This window comes from Perissodus microlepis, chromosome 23 (assembly GCF_051167445.1).
Source record: "Perissodus microlepis isolate ML-2025 ecotype Zambia chromosome 23, ASM5116744v1, whole genome shotgun sequence".
In the NCBI taxonomy this organism is placed as follows: domain Eukaryota; kingdom Metazoa; phylum Chordata; class Actinopteri; order Cichliformes; family Cichlidae; genus Perissodus; species Perissodus microlepis.
Genome location: NC_140482.1, coordinates 42454103 through 42474443, shown reverse-complemented (window position 1 = coordinate 42474443; position 20341 = coordinate 42454103). Strand labels below are relative to the sequence as shown.

Sequence of the window (20341 nt, the reverse complement as noted above, 5' to 3'; positions counted from 1 at the left end):
AGCTGCTGACTGTGCTCGACAGGCAGCCGAAGCTAAAACTGTACCGAGCTTCATCTTTTATCCATCAAATGCATCCAGAAACGTTTTGGACCCAACTCATAGGAATGCTCTTCAGCATGTAGATGAGACTCATCACCTCTTAGAACAAATGATAAAGAGCAGGAACAAAGGGCTAAATAGTGTTTTTTACATGCCTGTTTAACTTTTCGTTGTTTTGTTTTAGGTAATGATTAAATGTATTTTGGGTTTATTGTTTATTAAATAAATGTTTTTTTGTACCATTTTAGAGCACCTGCATTCAGACATACAACCCAGAGAGCTCACAGCACAATATTATAAAAGTATAATAATAATAATTAGAAAGGCTTCGTGCACCGTTCACCACAAAGTGAATTCTGATTTAAATGTTATACAGCAAATATTCTTTACATTTATCAAACATTTTGTTAAAAGTTTTGTTTAAAGCTGTTAAACAAACCAAGGAATCCTTAGTTATGATACAGACAGCCGAGGCTGCTGGGATTCCCATGATGCACTGTGTTTCTTCACGTGTTTATACACCACTTTAATTCAGTTATTAGTTCTTATTCATCTCTGGCTCTCTTCTCAACGCTGCTTCGTCCCTGTTCTATTTTAAATATGAATAGATTTATCCAGACATTCACGTCATTTTCATGGATAGTAGCTATAAATGACTAGTGGGCAATAAATTAAAATAATCCAGTTCTATGAGGAAACTCTACGACCTGGAAGCCCATAAAGAAACTCTTGCATTCCTGTCAATTGAGTTGCTCGTCATGAGGTCTCTTGCAGAGCTATGGGAACGGCCTGCAGGAATTAAAGTGGATGGACCGGGCACCTTTCTTTTCCATAACGGGGCGGATTCTCATTAAAAGAGATGGACATGTGCACCCACAGTTTATGGCAGTAAGGTAGCCTATGGCTATTGCCATGTTGTTTTCTGTTGTCTGAAATAACAGTCTTTGGATGAGAGGACAGCTGGAAAGCTGGATCCAATAGACAAACCAGTGACAAAATACATGTCCACAATTAATGCCAGACTGACCAGATCTGCCTCCTGGATACTCTTTGCAAAGTTGTTGCCAGCAAAGTTAGCGTCCATGGGCAGGTTACCAGAAATCACTGAACTCTCACATCCAGATGCAAAGTCTTTCAGACTCTGGGGCAGTTCTCAGGTAGCCAGACCAATAAACCCGCTGAGTCCGTTAAAAACAAACAAAATAAACTTTTTTTTCAGTATTTGAGTACATTTACAATTGAAATGTGTCCGTGTGTCTGTGTGCAACACCTCATAAACATGTCCTGGCGTGTCAGGTGCACCTCTGAGCTGTCAGAGTCCTGTGCAGTACTGGAGCTGAAGAGTCGCGGATAGAGTCGTGACTTATGAGATGAATCGTTATCAGTTTTTAAAGTCACATTTGATTGACCATTAAATCAGTGTGATTTTCACTTTTCTCAATAATCAGTTAACACAGCAGAGCTCTTTAAGATCGTGCCTGTCTGTAGTTTGCGAGGCCGTGGGTGATGCTTTTCTCTGTCTGCCTCTAAAACTGTGTTTGAAGCCCCGTCTCGGGTGAAAACAGCGACCAAGACTCGATCGTTTCTAAATGACTTGCAACACAATGTTCCCTGGAATAAAAAAAGATTCCCTCACCCTCTAAAATGTTCCCAAAGTCATCCAGCTGGCTGGACCGGACTCGGCACGGCTTTTAGCTTCAAACCCGCATGGAGCCGTTATTGTTTTCATGCACAGGTTGAGAAGTGTTTGTAATTAAATGTGGAATTTAAGGTAGAATAATTGCTAAGTAAATGAAAGCATCTTGTGGAAAATGACGTGTTTATCGTCGGTTGTCTGTGGCTCTGGCATGAATTCAAAACACAGTAAAATCCCCAGAAACATTAAACGATATTCCACGTGTACAAATCACTTGCATTGATATCGCTGATGTTCTGTGATGTGAAGCATTTATTTTTAACGATCATGAAAAAGGAAGGTTTATGTAATTTCTCCACATAATGGGAACAAACTGAGAGCTCACCGTAAATTAACTCTTAACTATATGTCACGTCTGGGTGAAAAAAAAAGGATGCCTTGAAGTTAATCGGTGCGTTCAGTCCTAACCGTGGCAGCACACTCAGTGTGGGGCGTGCAGAGGGGGTGGCAGGAAGACAGCTCCAACACCTCCAGGACACGCGATCAAAGAGGCTGGCGCACAGACAGAGCTGCGGCGGCGCACTTCTCATCAGATCACACGGCACGGCACGGCACGGACCGGCCCAGGCTGCGCAGGGGTCGCAGAATCCCCAAACAATCTTTTTATAAACATACAAAAGAACAACAGGTGTTTTCTTCACATCACTCAAACCCACAACGGCTCTTTCAGCACGATGGAAAAAGCCACGACTGTGATGATGAAGATGAAGATGACAATGCAGTCATCTTTCAGCTGTCAGATTCCCGATGAAGGATGTATTATCTGAATTGACATTATTGGTGACTCATGTAGGATTTGTGCATTTCGCAAAAGACATGAGAAGAGAGATGAATTAATCATGAGACATGAAGTGAATCAATGAACCCTCGACGACAATTTTACAGTCATCAAGACGACTGCGATCACTATAAATAAGGCGGTTTGATTGAACGAAGCCTTGGGGTCCAAGCAATTGGATCAAAGTGTTCTTCTGTGGATGGGGCAGGGGCTTTGATATTTACGTCATAAGAGCCCATATTTAGGTTTTAGCATGAAATATGTTAGTAAGTGCCAAATGGCTAACAAAACTGCAGGAATGGGAGCATTGCATCCACTTGGTGAGCTGGTATCACATCCGAACAAGGCCCGAAGTTTACAGCAACGTGTCCTCCAGCCTCCATCTAAAGATGGCTCCATGAACACGTTTCTCCTCACTGATCTTGAGCTCTGATGGAGCCCGGTACCGCCTGACAGGAAGGAAATGGCATGGCTTTGGTCTCTATTTGCTATTTATTACAGCAGCATTTCTCAGAGGCACCAGAGGAAGGATTTGGTGCTTGTGTGTAATTGTATTAACGCCCTCCCACATACTGTCCCCTGTGCATCTTCTGTCTCCTCTCCTAATCTGTGCTGTTTGTCTCCAGATAAGTGATATCCTCCTCAGATTAGGATCCGGTGTCCCTGCTCTGCCTGCCCGAAGGGAAAGGGATCCCCAGTGTATCCCGTGGGGTGCGAGCAGTATTTTTAGCTTCCTAATCCTTTTATAGTTTAGGCTGAAAACATCACCCTTTTGCCTAATTGGTCCAGTTCATTACCGCACAGTACGCCACAGAGGAAGTGCTTCATCTGGATACTTTTGGCTATTTGGTTTTGCAATATGCTGGTTTTTGGTGGGGCATAAATTTCTGAGCCGGATTCGTCTGTTCCTAAGCAACTTTGATTTGTGGAAGGGAGGCTACCACCGATTTTATTGCCCTGCAGAGCAAGGACATCTCCTGTCATGCTGGAAACACTGCACTGATAGGATCTGTACATCATCAGCACTAAAAAACAACCCAACCCCCCCACGCACATATTTTCAACGGAGTTTAAGTTCACAACCCTTTGAACTGATGTCCGCTGCTGATGATTTTTTAACGATCCCACAACAGGCCAAACTTTGTTGAATAATGCAAGATCCAGTGTAAGAAAAACTTTCCTGCTAAGTCTGCAGAGACATACTGACGTGAGAACAGAGCTGTTGTAATCTTTGGCTTAGGGTATGTTTTCTTAGCTTATCAGCATCCCCACATGTACGTGGATCATTTATTTCACTCCCCAAATAAAAACAGCAATCACTGTCACTGTTCTCAGAGCACAAATGTACGAGACGATACGACATGAAAAAGAAAAATAGATTTCTGACGTTTAGCAGTTTAAAGCGCTCTGTTATTGTAACCACAGCCAAGTTGACCCCTGTCCCCGAAATTCACAGTGAATTCAATTAAAGCAGCTGGGACGCCTCCGTCAGTCACTGAACAACCTCCAGTTCTCATACGGTGTTTGCTGCTTTAAAAGAAAACACGAGAGAACCTCTGGAAGAAAAAAACACACGTTTCTTTCTTTCCTGGCATGAAGTCAGACGAGTTGGAGACTACGCTCAGTTCAGCCTGTTAACTGATACAGCAGGTGGCCTGAGGCTTGAACACAAAGCACATTTCAATCAGTGAATTTTTATTATCGTGAACAAACTTTCTTCAAACGGTTTTCTTTCCCTGCTTGATTGCACTTGTAAACTGCAAGAAACTTTCGCCAGAGCCAATTTGTCAAGTCTTCCACACGGTACGCAGATGTTTTCAAAGCCCACCATCAGCCATCGTGCAGCTAATTTAGATTCTCCCTATCAACAGCTACAACTCTGAAAAATGCCTTTCACGTGTGACTACTTGAGGAGTTCATCAAACCTTTGCTGAGCTTATCCAAAGCTGGTTCTTTGGAGCTCGAGTTGCTCAACATCCCGTTGAGTCCAAGATATCTGACAGCTATGATTGAGTGTGTGATTGCCAGAGACAAGCAGAGGAATCTGCCAGAAATTTTGCAACAAGCTCCAGTTAGAGGAGAGAGTTTAGTAATGGTGGTCCCTGTTCAGAGACAGCGTCAGAAAGGTGCAGAAAACTGAAAGAAGAAGAAATACTCGGGCCAGAAGGAGCATAAAGACGTATTCCCACAGCATAACAACTGTAATGAAACGCAGTCTCGCTCACGACACCGAACGGTGTTTCCTCTGCAAACTGGAGAGGCTGGCTTAATCCTGAGCTCATCACACCGCTCTCCACCAGTTTCCCCTCATCTTCAATGATGGCGACATGCTGTGCTTCAGTATTCTTTATTGTTCAGTACTGCAGTGCATTATCACCATTGCTCTTATTCCATATATTCTCATTGTCAGCCACATCCTTTAGTTCACTCCAGTGCCAAATAAAATGTAATGAAGTCAATGACAGAGCTTAATATCAGTATAACAGTGGGAGTCATATATATGGATGAGAAAAGAAGCTTCTTCCTCATCCATAACTGTAATAACCAAAAAGGAATCAAATTTTGAATGACTGTGAAATTATTATATACATTCCTTCTCAATAAATAGGTGCATTTAATATTAAATTAATATTTCTTTACAGATACATGGTATATACAGGTACATCCATTCAAAAACAACCAACGACGTCCATCGATGACAGCGAGAACAACAGAAAGTAGAAACACTAGAAACACAACCACGTTCTCATGACTGCTGTGGGTTTGAAGGCACTTCCTTGGCACCACGTCGATCCTTCTTCTGTTATTCTGGGACCTGCAATCAAAAGAAAATACAAAACCTTGATGAGGATGAACCGTCACTCGTTCCTGCATCCTTTCACCCCTTTAACCAAATAATACAACCAAATAATACAACCAAATAATACAACCACTCTTTTAAGTGAAAAGGTGATTTTGACGGGTCTTGAATTTCAGAGGAAGTCAGCGTTTAAAAATGTGTCCTTAGTGGCGTCCAGTGTTCCTCCGTGTTACGTCCCAGCTTATCCACAAACAGGGGCGTGTCTATGGGTGGGTGGCGTGCCGATTATATAATAACGCACGTCCACCCAATACAACTAATTGTTATATAATAACAATAACAATAAAGCTATTTTCAGCCATTTCTGTAATTTGGTCAAGAAATCAATGCAGTTTGAAAGACTGAGAGTAACGGACTGAAACATCCTCTCAGCTCTGACAGACCTGATGTTCATTGTTTCTCTCTAGTTCTCAGTCTGTGTTATATTAATATTCTTATAGTAACGAGAGCATATTTACCCATATTTACTCTTCACGGGCTCTTAAAGACAGAGTTATGTTTTGTCTCCTCACATATAAAGTTTTCGATAATCAGGCCCTGTCGTGTCTTTCGGTGCACAGTGCCATATTATCCCAACAGAGCACTTTGCTCTCAGACGGCATGTTTGCTTGTGGCTCCCAGAGTTTGTAGAATGGGAGGCAGAGCGTCTTCTGTGGAAGCAGCTCCCACTGTGGATCCAGGAGACAGACACCCCCACCGTAAGTTCAGGCTTTTCCTTACAGTTAGGATCAGGTGACCCTGAGGCATCCTTTAGTTCAGCTGGAACAGGCTCAGACTGTTTCCTTTTCACTCCCCACGTGTTTGTGCACCACTGCTGCACGCCATTACACTGCTTCTTCTTCTTCCTGTCTCCCACGCTCTATTTCTTTTCTATTTGCAAACGTGATGGTTTTCAGAAGCTCCTCTGCTAACAGTTAACGACTGCTAGGCTGGCTACAGTAGATTTGTTCATTACTAAAATTTTGCAAATCAGATTTTCCCTGCAAGGCAAACAGAAGAAGGTTCTCCGCAGGCTAAGACGCCCCCGCAAAGCAGGAACTGTATTTAGAAAACTAAAACTAGAAAACTAATTATACTTCCACGATCACCTCCAACACCTCCATGCAAATTTTTGTTGTTTTCCACTCAAAGATGTCATTCTGCTAACATCTCTATTAAGAAATGACCAGAATGACGACATAACGAATCCTTTAATATTCCCTCTGATTGTTACATTTGTCAGATTTCGCCGACAGGATCTTATTATCTGATTCACTTGAGAAACTGAATACCTGGGATGTGTCAGCCTCTTCAAATTTATAATCACCAACTCCACTACAGAAAAATCCAATGAACCAAGATAACCGCTTGTAGAGATGAACCCTGTAAGAGCAATCACTCTCCAGCTAATTTCCTGTACTGAATGTGTGCATTTAGCCTGCTGCATTTAGACAGCAGTGAACCCTTCAGACCTGCTGTCACAGAAGATCAATTTTAAAAAGGCCTGACAACGACAGCGTCGTAAATTACTCCACTGATGTCAGCCAGAGTCCGTCCTCTGTCCTGAGAGCGGTCGTATTAATAGATTTAGTGTGAGGAAGTACACGAGCGGCATTTCTCCCACGAACGCCGGGGAGCAGTGACGTTCATGGAGTTTAAAAAAAACTATGTATGTATATATATAGTTTTTTTACTTTAACCCTTCTGTTGTTGTGGATGCAGGAGACCACGGGTGAAGTCTTATTATCTCTGTGTGCCATTTTTTCACATGTGCTTGACAACATGAATTACATGCTCTAATGTGCATTTTTGGCATAAAGAGAACTGAATGTATAAAATCTGCGTCTCTGTTCTTTCTGACTCTCTCACTCCACTACAGACCTAAATTTAAACCCTGTTCTGACAGGCTAATGTTTTAGCATGTCATCAAAGCATACAGTCTTCTTAAGTAAAGAAATGTTGAATTTAACATTTCTGCTTACGTGAAAAATCCCCCCCCCCCAGCTCTGTATCACACATTCAATTAACCTGACCAAAAGCAACACAGACCTCTAAATTAAAATTTCTGTCTTCTTTAACCTCGTTTTTTTTCTATTCAGAGGATGATGACGAAAACAGTCAGGAAAGCAGGAAAAAACTTACATGCAATATCTAGGACTGCATGCAGAGTGGACTCATCGCTAATCGTGTTAGCAATCTCGCACATCTTTTGTAATCTGGGGAGAAAAACATGATGTTAATATAACGCCTCCCTGGTAACCATATCAGTAAAAAACAAACATGAAAAGTTTGGATTTGTGGTAAAAATAGTAACGTAGACATGAGGTCTCAGGTTCACAGTGAAATACTTGTTAAACCGTGTTCTGCTGGTGGCATCTATAGTAAAGTATACTTAACTTACTGGTAAAAGATAAAAAGCCAATTATACATATGTATATATATATATATATAATCAGGATTGTCCCGAGCATCCTGTATGTGATAACATACAGGATGCTCGGGACATGTATGTAGTTTGATGCCTGTTTGACTCGGTCACATGTGTGAAAGGCATCAGGAAGAGGAGGAGCTTCTCGCTCTAATTTATTGTGTGACAAATGCACACCCAGCATTACCATCTGCACTCACTGATGATGTCTGCTGGACGTTTTCCTCTTAATTCCCACATCATTAATATCCCAGAAGGAAGACCGGGATTTTCATAATACATCACCAAATTGTCTTAACAACAGAATCAAATAATAAAACATCGTGTTTGAGTTTCCAAATCCCTGTGGCGCGTTAGCTCTGTTTACTTTTACTAGAAACCCTCGCCGTTATCGTGTACAGCTCAAGTGTCAAACTCGTTTTATTTCAATGCTGCGTGTGCGCAGGTTTGATCTCAGAAGTAAGAACGATTGCATAAGAACTTAAAAACACACTCACAGTTTTTTTACATAACGTGAACAATTCATTTCCAGTGTAGCTGCGATTTCTGCAGTCAGGCTGCTCTTGTAAATCACAGTTTAGTGTGGTACTGCAGGCCGTGGGTCACATCGCTGTCACAAAGAAGGCTGACAGTGATTCAGACTTCTGTTTGGACGGCCGCTCTGATATGATCCCCTATGTATTAGGGGTGGGGGAAAAAATCGATACTGTGTAGTGTCGTGATATTTTGTTTGCTAATAATGTATCGATACAGGGACAGCAGAAATCGATATTTTGTTACAAAAAAAGTTTTTGTGGACTGGAACATGCTCCGACTTCAGAGTATGTTGATCCTTTTTCTGAGCAAGAATCCTTCACTGTCCAAATGTGTTTAACTTTTTTTATGGCAGCAATAAACATGACAGTTTACTTATTTTAATTTAAGACATGTTTTATTTTAATTAAGTTTAAAACTTTTTTATTTAATGTAAAATTATATTTTGTTTTAATTTACTTTTAAATTCTTCAGTTGCTGAATGGGCTGCATAGGTTTCACAGATTGCATAGTTCAGAATAGCTATAATTGTACCAGATGGTTGCATTCAGTTAAGTTGGACTAGACTGTAATACAAACCGTTCAGTTTGTCAACAATAAAACTGACTGAAATGAGAGAAAGACTGAGTGTGAGACTTTGTTATTAGATAAAATTAATATTGATAAAGTTTACCTTTATGTACAGAATCTGAATATCGCAAAATATTTTAAAAAATTGCAATAATATCGTATTTTGCGTTAAGTATTGTGATAATATCGTATCGTGGGATGTATGGTGATTCCCACCTCTACTATTTATGCTTCTGGCATAAATACAGAGAAAAGGCCACCGACTGTGCCCTCAATCGCTACAGTTTTTACTCCCTAAATGTTAGCCAGAGGTGGTGTATATACCCCTCATCCACAAATCAAAATGATTTTATAATTTAAGAACAGTTTAAAGCAATAACGTTTGTCTTATTAAGCACAGAGTTTAGCACTCATAAACTGAACTCGGATCAGATTTGACTGGTAGTTGATTTACATGTCATAGTGTGACAACTCCAACCCAAACAAACTGTTAAGACGTTACAGTAAACCCGTAAAAACAGGTTTTGAGGAAGCACAGAGATCATCGAGCACATCAGCAGAAACTGAACAGGAGAAGAAGTCATACATACATGCTGGTGTTGAGCAGTCCCTCGTGTTGTGATAAACTCTATGAAAGTGTGTTTTGCACTCCGATGAGAACTTGACTGGTCCTGCTTAACAGAAAAAGGTCTCATCAGATAAAACAATCGTTTTTTAATCTTATTTGCAGGTGTAATTAAGCTTGAGCTTACAGTTAATGTGAACAGACATGTGCTAACTAAAGCTGGACCTGGCCTTGGTGTGCAGGGGAATCGTGTCTTCAATTATAAGCACATCTAACATTTAAGCGTCCAGATTCTCACATCACTCATGAACCCTGCACATAGTTCCTGAGACAAATAATCAGCTTAATGTGCCGCTGCCTTCAGCTTAATACTGTCAGCTTCAGACCATGTGCTGTTTCTCAGCACTGCTGCCCTACAAGCAACCCTTTCTTAACTTACTGCAGCCCCCAGTGTTCGTGATGTTTTCTATGACCTGAGCATACTGCATGCTGGCTTGGAAAGAAAAGGATTTTTTCACAGGGGCAAAAGGAGGAATTTCCAGTAAAATGTTGCACTGGATTAGTGCCATCTATGCTGGGACAGTTAGTTGTCAGAAACAAACGGTCTTGCATTAGAGACAGAGTTTGTGCTCCTAGTGTCGTCTTTGGTTTCTTACCTCCAAAATGCTCAATGATTTTCTCTTTCATGTTTGCATCTCTGGAAAAGATTTCTGGAAAAGAAACTCACTGTTAGCTTCTCACCATCTGAGCAAAGTTATGCATGAACCACAGTGACGGAGGGATCGTCAGTGTTAACAGTCTCCCTCCTGCATCCTGCATTATGTTTCAAGAATCTCAGCAGTGTCGCTGCTTTACGTGACGATGCACAGCTGCTTTGCATGATTAATAACTTTTAAATGTTTTTGGATTTTACTGCACACGTCCCAACTGCAGAATCATAAATGAACATTATTCATTCTCTATTAAGTTCCTCAGATGTGCACCAAATGTAGTTTTTCTCCAACTGATTGACACACTCATGTTTTTGTCCACGGTTTGCACTCTGGGGAAATTTTGTGTATTCATAAAGACACCAAGGACCTCTGTTTGTATTAACTGTCCATCCAGGCAACACAGGCAGCAGTCTCGTAACACAATGGCCATGCTTACAGGGTAAAGAGATTATTGTATGGGAGTTTAATGCCCATCAGAAGAAGTAAGTAGCTACATTAACCCTCCAGCAAGAGATTTGTGCAGTGCTCTACGGGGGGATAAATATGGAAGAAAATCGCTTAGATGCACTAAGAAAAATCACAGAGAATATTACAAAATTAATTTAGGAAGACGGACAGAAGACAACCCATAAGAGCAACACGAGTCAGGTTTTCAGGGTCTACATATGTGGAGGATTAGTGAATGTGTCGACACTGTTTTTAGCTGCCAGTCCAAAACTGTAACAATGTAACAGATAAAACCAGCTAGAAAATAAGTGCCGGGCTTCATGGCGTGTTTCTTGAAACAACCGTAGCTGTAGAGGAAGAGGTGAGTGTGCCGCACACGTCAGTGGATTTATCGATGTTTCTCCTTCCTCCTCGTTGTGTTCAAAACATCCATCCTTGCGTGACCACAAATCTTTGGTAGCGTTGCACGCACCGCTTGCTAATGTGCTGCTTTTTATATCCTCAAAAGATGAATTCCATCCAGTCAGTGGTCTGAAAGGTACTTTTCCAACTGCATGAGCTGGAGCCAAGATTTTAAGCTGTATAACGCCTGCACAACATCTCTATGACAGGATCTAATTGATAGTGCTGTTGGACACAGTCTGATATTGGAAATAAACAGCACATTATGTTAACTTAGCCCTTAATATACTCTCACACATACCAATGAGGCACAGCCCTCAACTACTCTCTGAGTCTGTTAAAGCGATAAAAACAGTTGCACAAAAGGATTTTCTGGATTCCTTTCCTTTATCACATTCGAGCGCACCTTCTTTGCCAGGTTTTAGATATTTGAAGAGTTGCAGCATTAATGCAGATTTACTGAAATGTCTGAGACGACTCAGTTTTAGTAAAAATCCTGTTAAATGTCATTCGCAAGGGCAACATTCAGTAACATGCTTGGATAGTCTTCCCAGATAAATAAAGTCCAGTGTTTATAGTCTCCTCATACAGGCTCTTCATTCCATAACGGTCAAAAAAGTATTTTAGTTAGAGTATCACTGATGCAATGCCGTGTACGTGACACAGCACAACCAGTCTGCTTTATCTGCTCTGTCTGCAGACGTGAATGTGACTGGAGATGCTTTCTAGGACACTACAGTGCCTGTGTGCATGCTGGGCGCTCATCACTCACGTTAAAGAGTCCAATCATACTGAATGACTCATTCACAAGTTTAGCATCACCATGCCCCTCCTACCTTAATTAGCCTATCCACATCTCCATCTGTCCAACAGTCAGTTAAACACGGGCACACGTGTTGAAGAAACATGGTCAGAAAACAGGTCTTCAAAATGAAGCACACCTGCATTGTGTTCATGGAAACCACTTTAAATTTAGCTGGACGCTTGAGGCCAGACGGATGTGGATGCTGACCTCTCTGAGCACCATTGACACACAAAATTACAAAATTTAACTCGAACAAACCAGTTTCCATTCAGCTAAAAGAAGCTCTTGAATAAGACGTGCAGCACTGCCCAGAACACTGACAGCTGTCCCCAACTGTAAAATGGGGATTATGCCTTCATCATCAGAACCTAAAAATAAATCTTATCAGCTTACCTGAGAGTCTACTGTTATCCAGCCTAGGGACATAGAAAGGCTTTTCCCGGGAGGAGAACTTCATGTCTTGTGCTGAAGTGAAGAGTCCACTGCTACAGCGCCTGGAGATGGGTTTCTCCCGTTGCTGGCTGTCTCTGATAACCTGTAAGATTAGATCCAACAGGGTCCTTCGTTCTTTCTGCTTGTCCTCCTTGCTGTCCATACACTGACCCGAAGTGATGAGCAGAAAGAAGATAGTGAGCAGTATGTGCCATTTCCTTTCCACCTGCATGACTTTACTGTCTGAAAGCATGAGCAGACGGGTTTTGTTACACGAAAGTCATTACACGAAAAGAAATGCCTCATTTGTTTGACTGGACTGACCAAAAACACACTTGGACAGTTTGCATTATGATTTACATGAAGGGACGAATCAGCACTGATATTTGAAGTCCTTCACATTTTCATTATTACAGCAAAATTAATAAAATCTGCATGTTGGAGATAAAATAGGTAAAAATCTCCACTTTCCCCTTGTTTAATACAAGAGTAACGCAAATGCATTTAATTGAACTTCAAACTTACTAGTTTAGCAGTTAAAGATGCTTATGTCCTGGAGGGTGGACACAGTTGTCTTCAGCAAATTCTTCCGATCCGATAGGAGAGAAAGCCAACAGATTGTGCTCACCACCGTCTTTCTTGAAATAATGCGTTCCTATTTATACGAGGAGCCACCTTCTTGAAGGTAATACAATCGATTTTGAGTGGGTGGTAAAGCAATGTTGACATCTTTGGTGTAATTTCTTCCAGTGGCACTCGCTCACTTAGGCATGAGCCACTCCTTTACGCACCAAAAACATCACTAGTTGTAGTTGAACGGGACAGGCTACTTGCAAATAAAAACGACCCTCTTATAGATGCAATAATGGGCGAAGATCTGAAAAAGTCCCCCGTGCACTATAACTTCCATTAACAAAGAAAGAAAAAAACCCGACAAAGACCGTGGCGCGGAAGCGCACGAGTGTCCACTTTTCCAAAAAGAGCGACTTGTTGGATGTTGGGTGCAGAGAAGTGAAGAATCTGTGGGCATGTGAGCTTCTAGCTGACCTGTCAGCGTGCCGATGTTTTTGCTCACCGATGTCCAAGTCTTGTGACCGCCTAAGCGCCGCAGATATTGCGCCTCCTGGAGCAGCCATCCGTCTTTTTCCCACACATGCTGAACAGAGTCATGTAACAACCGTGTATAACTTTACCTACAGGTGTGGCAGGGTTACGGAGTGGTGTAATTAGTGGGTACATTTCAGATACATCTGATACAGACACACCTGCTGACTCAGCTGCTGGAACTGTGACTCCAATCCAGTTTAAAATACAAAGTTTGTATGAGTGTAATAATGAGGCAAATCTATTAATGTGTGAAGTCTTCAGATTGATTCATTGTTTCATGTGTAATCAGTTATTAACAGGCTTCTATTTATGCTTACAGAGATCCACATTTGCACTTTGCATGCATTCACGTCACCTAGTTGCGTAAAGAGCTCCCGTGGAAGCTTTAGATGTGCATTTCGTCATTCGATGTTTGGTGGTTTAAAAAGCACAGGAGGAGGAAGATGACATTACTGTTTTTATTATTGTTGTTGGCGTAGATGTTTATATGTTTTTATATTAATTGTGGAGAAGAAGCACTGTGCGTCAGGTGTTGGTCCCCATCGCTTAGCTTTACCTGAACATAACCACTGCCTCTGTAATCCTTACCGGTCGTCTTCTGGGGCCCAAAGGTCTCTTGACACGTATCAGTTGTGTTGTGTTCAGCATATCCTCAACTTATCCTACGCCCTGACTCAAACTGCGGAGGGAAACACGACTTTCAACGCGGACAGACTTCCTGTATTACTGTTACTATGGAAACAGACCACGCACTGAAGGCTGAGCTAACGTTAGCTGTAGCTAAGCTTGGTTTAGTTTCGGCTCTGTGGGACCTTTCTTTGGTTAGAGACGCGTTTTCTATCCGCGGAGGCAAAAATATGTCGCAAAGGTAACCTGTTCAAAAGCCACGTGCTTGTTGTTGTGAGGTTCGTTTAATGTTTGCTTGTTGTGCGTAAAACGTGAAAATATCTGTGCCCAGTAAGTCAAACTAAAGAAAGTATCACAGCAGGGATATTTCAAATTTAGCAGCATATTTGATCATAGAATAAATAAAGGGTCTTATTATTATTGTCAATCCTAATGAGCAATGAGACTCCATCCAGCTGAATAGCAGCGCTGACACGTGTGCTGGTTTTTGCTCTTTAAATATTTAGCTTTGTTGTTATTAGCATTTGCAAGTCATGGTCGTTTATTCTTGTTATTCTTTGAACAATCACTAACCTGCATTATGTACCTTTCAGGATTCTCACTCACAGACTGTTCGTTCTGGCACAAACTCATCAGATTGCTTCCACTTTTTCAGGACATACAACCAGCTGTGGGCAGATGCCCAGTTAGAGCTGAGCTGTCTGCTAGAAGAAGAACTACCAGCTGAGCCCCCGCGCCCTGAAAAAGACAGAGTCGTTTTCTTCCAGCGTCTGGCCATGCTTTTTGTGCGCTACACCCAAATCTTCAGACAGCTGGAGAAAGCCTATGACCTGGTGGTCCACCCTCAGAAGAGAAGATTTATTCATTCAGCTCTTGAAAGTGTGATGGGAAGAGTGTTAGAGCTGAAAAATGAAATGGTGGAGAAAGAGTTTTCAGAGTACCACTACATGGATGATGTGCTTCATGATTTGAAGCTCATACCTGTACGTTTGATTTCTGAGTTCAAGATAAAACCAAATTAAGCTTCCGCACACCGGCGCCCAGGGCCAACATAGTAACCACTGTTTACTCCGATGTCCTGTTAGGCCGACCTCGAGATCCCCATCCCTCGCTATTTTCACAGTGAACGCAGCGAAGAGGTGCAGCAAAGAAAGGCCATGCTGACTGACATCCTGAAAATGGCGGAGGTCACTGAAACTCCTGAGGTGAGTGGAAAAGCAGCCAAATCTTTTAAAGCCCTGAAACTTTCTCGCTTAATTTGTTCCTGTCATTTTGTTACACGCTTATGCAACAACTGTTACATTTAATGAGTCGGCGTCTTGCAGAAGGTGTTTCCGTACTTTTGTCTGTTCTATTTTTGGTCCCCACAGCCTGTAACGGCCAAGCAGATGAGTCAAGAGGAGGCAGTGAAGATTATTCAAGTGGCAGAGCGGGCACGACAAGGACGTGAAAGGGCAAAGTTCAATATGAAAAACTTAAATATGAACACCATATACAGGATCAAGGAACCTGGAGCAGAAAGTGCTGAATCCGCTGCAGTCTGCATCCAAAAGGTCCATCGTTACTCACACACCACGTGTCACGTGCCATCTTCTTTTTCTGTGCAAGCACTCGTTCATGCTCACAGGTATAATTGAATGTACTCGCAGGTGTGGAAGGGCTACGTGCAGAGGAAGAGGACAAAAATTGCCAGAGAGGAGGAGATGATTTTTCTGGGAATGGTGCGTAAAATGCGGCTTCATCAAGATACGTTTTAATGTTTATGAGGAAACACTAGAGTGCTGAATTTTTGTTCTAGAATATGGATCCAAAGTATGAGGAGCCACGCCCTGCGGAAATGACGGCCCACGCCATCGAGGCTTCCACACGAGTAAAACAGATGGAGCACGAGGAGGCTTACCAAAAGGCCACAGTGGATGTCATGAACCAACTACGGGATGTGGAAGGGGACGACATGAGCAAAAGCATGAAGGTGCAAATTCAGCAGTGGTTCACTGAGTGCCGGTAAGCTGGCAGAGAGTTTGTTTCCATGATTTTTTCCTCCGGTCACGGAGCTTTTTCACACTCGGTGGGTTTAGTTTCACGTTTGAATCTTCGATGTTTTAGCAATGCTACAGGAACATTTCCAGACTACCCAGATGAAGAAGATGGAGGTTCTGCCCTCATTTTTGCTGAAAAGACCCCTCAGCAGGTAGAATCCAGTCTGATTTAAAGGTTTTATTCGTGCTTTAATATTGTTCGTAAACAGTGGTGTTGGTGGGCTTTCTAGTTGTTGGAAGAATTTGCTGCAAAGGAAGAAGAAGAGGCCAACGCCAAAGCTAAAGGAAAAGAAGAAAAGAAGGAAAAGGGGAAAAGTGACAAGAGGAAGGAAGACGAGGAGGTGGGGAGACACCGCTGTTTTTAATTTAGTAGAACAATCTGTAAAATGATTATTACTGTATCTTAGATTAGAATATAGCAAAATATTGAGCTCAATCAAAGCAAAACCAAATGCTTGACTTTGTGTTCATCGCTGTAACTGCATCACGATCAGGTGGAGGAGGCAGGGCTGAAGATGCTGCCCTCTGCATTCCTGCTGGACCTCGAAGTTGAAAGTAAAATCTACGCAGGTACGGTCCAGCTCCAAACACTGACAGTTTGTTTACGGCCCCGTAAATGTTAAAAACCTTTAACACTAAAACTCGTGATTCACATTCAGTTGAAGGCAAAGGGTCTCGTTCAATTCGTGATCTGCTAAATTGGGTTTGCAGCAAAGCGTAAAGGTTTTTGTTTGTTTTGGCCAATCATGACGTCTCTGTGAGTATAACAGTTTATCCTGATGCACGCTGAGTCATGCAGGTAAGTAACTCTGTAAGTTCTGTTCATCTGGACGTTTTCAGTGGGAGAAACGTTTCGTCGCTCATCCAGGTGACTTCTTCAGTCTCCAAGTGGCGAGCCGCTTCCCCCACGCTGCGTCCTGATGAGCAGCACCAACCTTTCACGCGCATACTTACAGTCTGCAGTGCATCTTTGTCATCCTCAGACTTTTGGCACAATCGCAGCGAGTACGGAAACTTTAACCAAATGCACGACCCGGAGCTGATCAAGGAAGAAAAGAGGAAAGTCATTGAGGCGGAAATTCGAGTGAAGGTACGGCGAAGGCTCCAGCACACGATCCACCATTTTAAAAGCAATTCTTGGCTCATTTCACAACAAAACACCCGTTTGCTTCTGCTTAGCCTTAAATGAACATTTAGTTTGGTCCTAACAGAGAGTTTGATGTAATGCTTGGGTTTGCCTCACTCACTGGTGATGTTTTGCTCGCACCAGGTCGATGAGCAGATGAGACACGAACTGGCTGAGTGGAAGCTGTCTGTGGATAAAGACAAGGGCGGTAAGACGAAAGCAAACGCCAAGGTACCTGACTGAGAGACGGCGGCCGCAGTTTACGCTGATTCCTTGAAGCGTGTTCCTGATTGTGTTTGTTTCATTCTGCAGAAGAAGAAAGGCTCTAAGAGTGGAAAGAAGAAGAAAAAGGAAAAAGACCTGACGGCGGATCGGTGAGGTCACGCGCAGCCTGATTGGATGTTCGGCACAATGCAGAAGAGATTTCATCTTTTATTCACTTCTGTAGGACTCTGCAGTCTCTGTGTCGGGAGCTGGTGGAGCAGGGCTTACTGAAGCAGACACATAATGTTCAGCTGCAGGATTTCTTGGGTAAGACACGACACACTGTTTGTGACAGAAATGCTTTTGTCTAATTGTAACTCTGGTCGTCTTGTTTTTGTGTGCTTGTGCATGATGTGCTGGTACTCCACAGGAAGTTCACCACTGAGCTGTGTTAAGTAGAAACTATGGCGCGTGGATGTGCTGCCCTCTTCTGGCGCGCGTTGCTAAAACTAATCTAACGCAGTCGTTCGATGTAATGTTGATGATTTTGCACCGACTGTCTATATTCATACGTCACAGGTCAGTTAAGTACAGATTAAATAAAATGCTGAAACTTATTGCATCATTTTATATCCCAGCCTTTGTTAAGGTGAGATTTATTCACTGATTATGGTTTTGCAGAACATTTGCATTGTGTCGATGTGAAACTAACAAACAGGTGACTGGCTGTTTACTCCCTAGGCGACTATAGCTACCTGGGGACCACGCTGAGGCAACATGACATTGAGCCCATGCCGTCATTGTCAGATGTGCGACAAGTCATATCTCTGTACGCAGTTCTGCCGTTAGGTATTAAAGCCAGCACCGATCTTTCACAGCAACGGGACAGAAAACATCTGTAGTTTAAAATAATATGCGCGTCACTTTCAGGCTCTCAGGTGGTACACGAGAAGGCTCCTCTGATAAAGTCGGTCCTGCTGGTCGGACCCACAGGTGTGGGTAAAAAGATGCTGGTCCATGCGGTTTGCCACGAGACGGGCGCCTGCCTGTTTGATCTGTCTCCCCTGAACACAGCCGGAAAGTACCCAGGCAAGAGCGGGCTCGCCATGATGCTTCACATGGTGTTTAAGGTGAAACGGCCAACCGCAATCAATGCTTTTAATCTCGTGTGTGCAGCACAAATGAGAAGAATTTGGTGATTTAAAGACTTTAAAAAAGGTCAAATCAGACTGCATTCAGATTTTTCTGTCATAATCTTAAAGACTTAAAGTTATGAAGGCAGAACCTTAATGAACTTACATGAAAAACTGGTTAATGTCAAGCAGAATAAAGAAGCCAGTGTACAGAAAAATGCAGCGTGAGTGTAACCCAAATAAGGTGGAAGAAAGAGGGCTGAGACTCAGACTAGAGTGCATCTAAAGAACAGGCTTGTGTTCAGCTGCCATGAACATTTGCATCCTGCTAAGTTCCTCCTGATCATTTACAGGTTGCGAGACTGATGCAGCCTTCAGTGATCTGGATCGAAGATGCAGAGAAAATGTTTTACAGGAAAATCCCCAAAGAGGAAAAAGAGGTAAAGCAGACAAAGGGATTGTCGTTGTGTACAAATGTTGTAAAGCTGATTTTTCCATGTGGTTAATAGTTGGACCCTAAGCGGCTGAAGAAAGATTTGCCCAAGTTCCTGAAGCTGATCAAAGGGGAGGATCGCGTTCTGATCATAGGAACGACTCGAGACCCGCACAGTGCCGAGATCAAGTCTCTGTGCAAAATGTTCAGCAAAGTCCTCCTCATCCCAAGACCTGACTACGGCTCAAGACTCAGTAAAGACAAGACACCCACAATTACACTTCATGTTTTTGTAATGAATGTAACGATATTTCGATGACGTCGGTGTTAAAACTGACTCTGTTTGCCTTCAGTCCTGTGGAAGCAACTGATCAGAAAACACGGAGGTGAAGTGACCGAGGCGTTGGACCTCAGTTCTCTGGCAAAGATTTCTGACGGCTATACTCCAGGACACATCGTCCAAGTGATTCAGAGCGTTCTTACCAAACATCGAGTCTTCCAGCAGGCAAAACGACCGCTGACTGCAGCTGAGTTTATCGCCCCGTTAGCCCAGATTGACCCCGTGTTCCAGGAGGAGGAGGAGGCCCTGAAGGTAACGTGGATGTCTTTGATGTGAAGAGTAACTCAACGACAGGCTGAGAAGCAGGATATTGAAGCCCGTTTTACTCTGGCTAAAAATGGACTAAAAGTACTGCGGATCACTTTATATAAAGGTTAAACACGAGATTATTAGAGGTTGTTAAGTTACCCTTTAGGATTTGCTTACATTTACATTCTTTGACAGTGTTGTTGTCACTGACATTAAAATCACAAAAGGATTTCTTTTTCCAACAGAGCTGGTATGCAAAGACGCCCCTGGGAAAGAAAAGAAGTAAAGCTGCGTCAGGAAAGGAAGAAGAAGAACCAGCTCAAGACAAAAATACCAAGAAGAAAGGAAAAAAATGATCTTTTATTTGTTGTCTTTTACTGACGTGTGTGAGTTGTACCCTCAGTGAGGCTGACGCTGTCCTGCGTCATTAACACACTTTAAGCTGCAGTCCCTGTGTTTGCAGTGCTGCCACATCAGTGAAGTTTCTCTCTTGTGCAGGTGTTACCTGTAAACAGAACGCAGTCATTTTCAAATCATTAGCATCCTACATTTTATTGAATGCAGTAGTTTGATGATTTTCAATTTTATGTCAGTAAAATGTTTCCAAAACGTTGGGAGGTCTTTTTTTCAGTATGCACGTGGGAACGAGGACGCCCACTTCTGCAGTGCGTTCGTTTTGTCTGCGTTTCGCTCGCTTGGTGTCGGATTTTATCCTCTCAGCTTTGTCATGTTTGTTTGGGTGGATGCCAGGCCGGGACTGTGGGCTTCCATACAAAGAAGAAGATCTAGATGCAGCTTCTTCATCCTTACTTCTGAATGACCTGTCCTCTCTGAG

At 42.5% G+C, this 20341-nt stretch overlaps 3 protein-coding genes across 10 annotated transcripts in view; 2 read left to right on the top strand and 1 right to left on the bottom strand.

Annotated features, from left to right (window-relative positions):
* Positions 1-5107: 5107 nt before the first annotated feature.
* alkal1 (ALK and LTK ligand 1) lies at positions 5108-12873 on the bottom strand. 3 transcript variants are annotated; one of them, XM_084922654.1, is made up of 6 exons: positions 12774-12873; positions 12210-12491; positions 10106-10159; positions 9475-9558; positions 7495-7568; positions 5108-5328 (listed from the first exon to the last, which is right to left on the bottom strand). In XM_084922654.1, the coding sequence occupies exons 2-5, from the start codon at positions 12478-12480 to the stop codon at positions 7504-7506; spliced, it is 474 nt and encodes a 157-aa protein (XP_084778780.1). In that variant the 5' UTR covers positions 12481-12491; positions 12774-12873; the 3' UTR covers positions 5108-5328; positions 7495-7503. The 3 variants fall into 3 exon arrangements, with proteins under 3 accessions (XP_084778780.1, XP_084778778.1, XP_084778779.1); XM_084922652.1 differs by lacking the exon at positions 12774-12873 and having other exon boundaries at positions 12210-12501; XM_084922653.1 differs by lacking the exon at positions 12774-12873 and having other exon boundaries at positions 9475-9555; positions 12210-12501.
* Positions 12874-14089: 1216 nt separating this feature from the next.
* Positions 14090-19862, top strand: LOC146362265 (dynein regulatory complex subunit 11). The gene is made up of 19 exons (XM_084922647.1): positions 14090-14223; positions 14638-14965; positions 15068-15187; positions 15353-15535; positions 15632-15703; positions 15781-15986; positions 16089-16173; positions 16252-16362; positions 16516-16591; positions 17005-17111; positions 17292-17378; positions 17460-17521; positions 17596-17678; positions 18093-18200; positions 18282-18481; positions 18838-18924; positions 18994-19171; positions 19271-19509; positions 19752-19862. Exons 1-19 carry the CDS (start codon positions 14090-14092, stop codon positions 19860-19862), a joined length of 2577 nt encoding a protein of 858 aa, XP_084778773.1.
* A 276-nt stretch (positions 19863-20138) lies between these two features.
* Positions 20139-20341, top strand: part of obscna (obscurin, cytoskeletal calmodulin and titin-interacting RhoGEF a) — a 40883-nt gene continuing 40680 nt past the window's right edge. For all 6 annotated transcript variants that reach the window (XM_084922641.1, XM_084922644.1, XM_084922642.1 and 3 more), the window contains exon 1: positions 20139-20341. In XM_084922641.1, coding sequence (XP_084778767.1) covers positions 20139-20341 — 203 coding nt within the window.

What these genes read in the sequence shown, in the direction of transcription:
- alkal1 (XM_084922652.1), bottom strand. Translation starts at nt 12,501, where the DNA reads ATGCTTTCAGACAGTAAAGTCATGCAGGTGGAAAGGAAATGGCACATA. An exon ending in GGATAACAGTAGACTCTCAG is followed by an intron (nt 10,160 to 12,209) that starts GTAAGCTGATAA and finishes TTTCTTTTCCAG; the next exon opens with AAATCTTTTCCAGAGATGCA. An exon ending in GGACTGCTCAACACCAGCAT is followed by an intron (nt 7,569 to 9,474) that starts GTATGTATGACT and finishes TTTTCTCCCCAG; the next exon opens with ATTACAAAAGATGTGCGAGA.
- LOC146362265 (XM_084922647.1), top strand. Translation starts at nt 14,090, where the DNA reads ATGGAAACAGACCACGCACTGAAGGCTGAGCTAACGTTAGCTGTAGCT. An exon ending in CTGAAAAGACCCCTCAGCAG is followed by an intron (nt 16,174 to 16,251) that starts GTAGAATCCAGT and finishes TGGGCTTTCTAG; the next exon opens with TTGTTGGAAGAATTTGCTGC. An exon ending in TCAGCTGCAGGATTTCTTGG is followed by an intron (nt 17,679 to 18,092) that starts GTAAGACACGAC and finishes TTTACTCCCTAG; the next exon opens with GCGACTATAGCTACCTGGGG.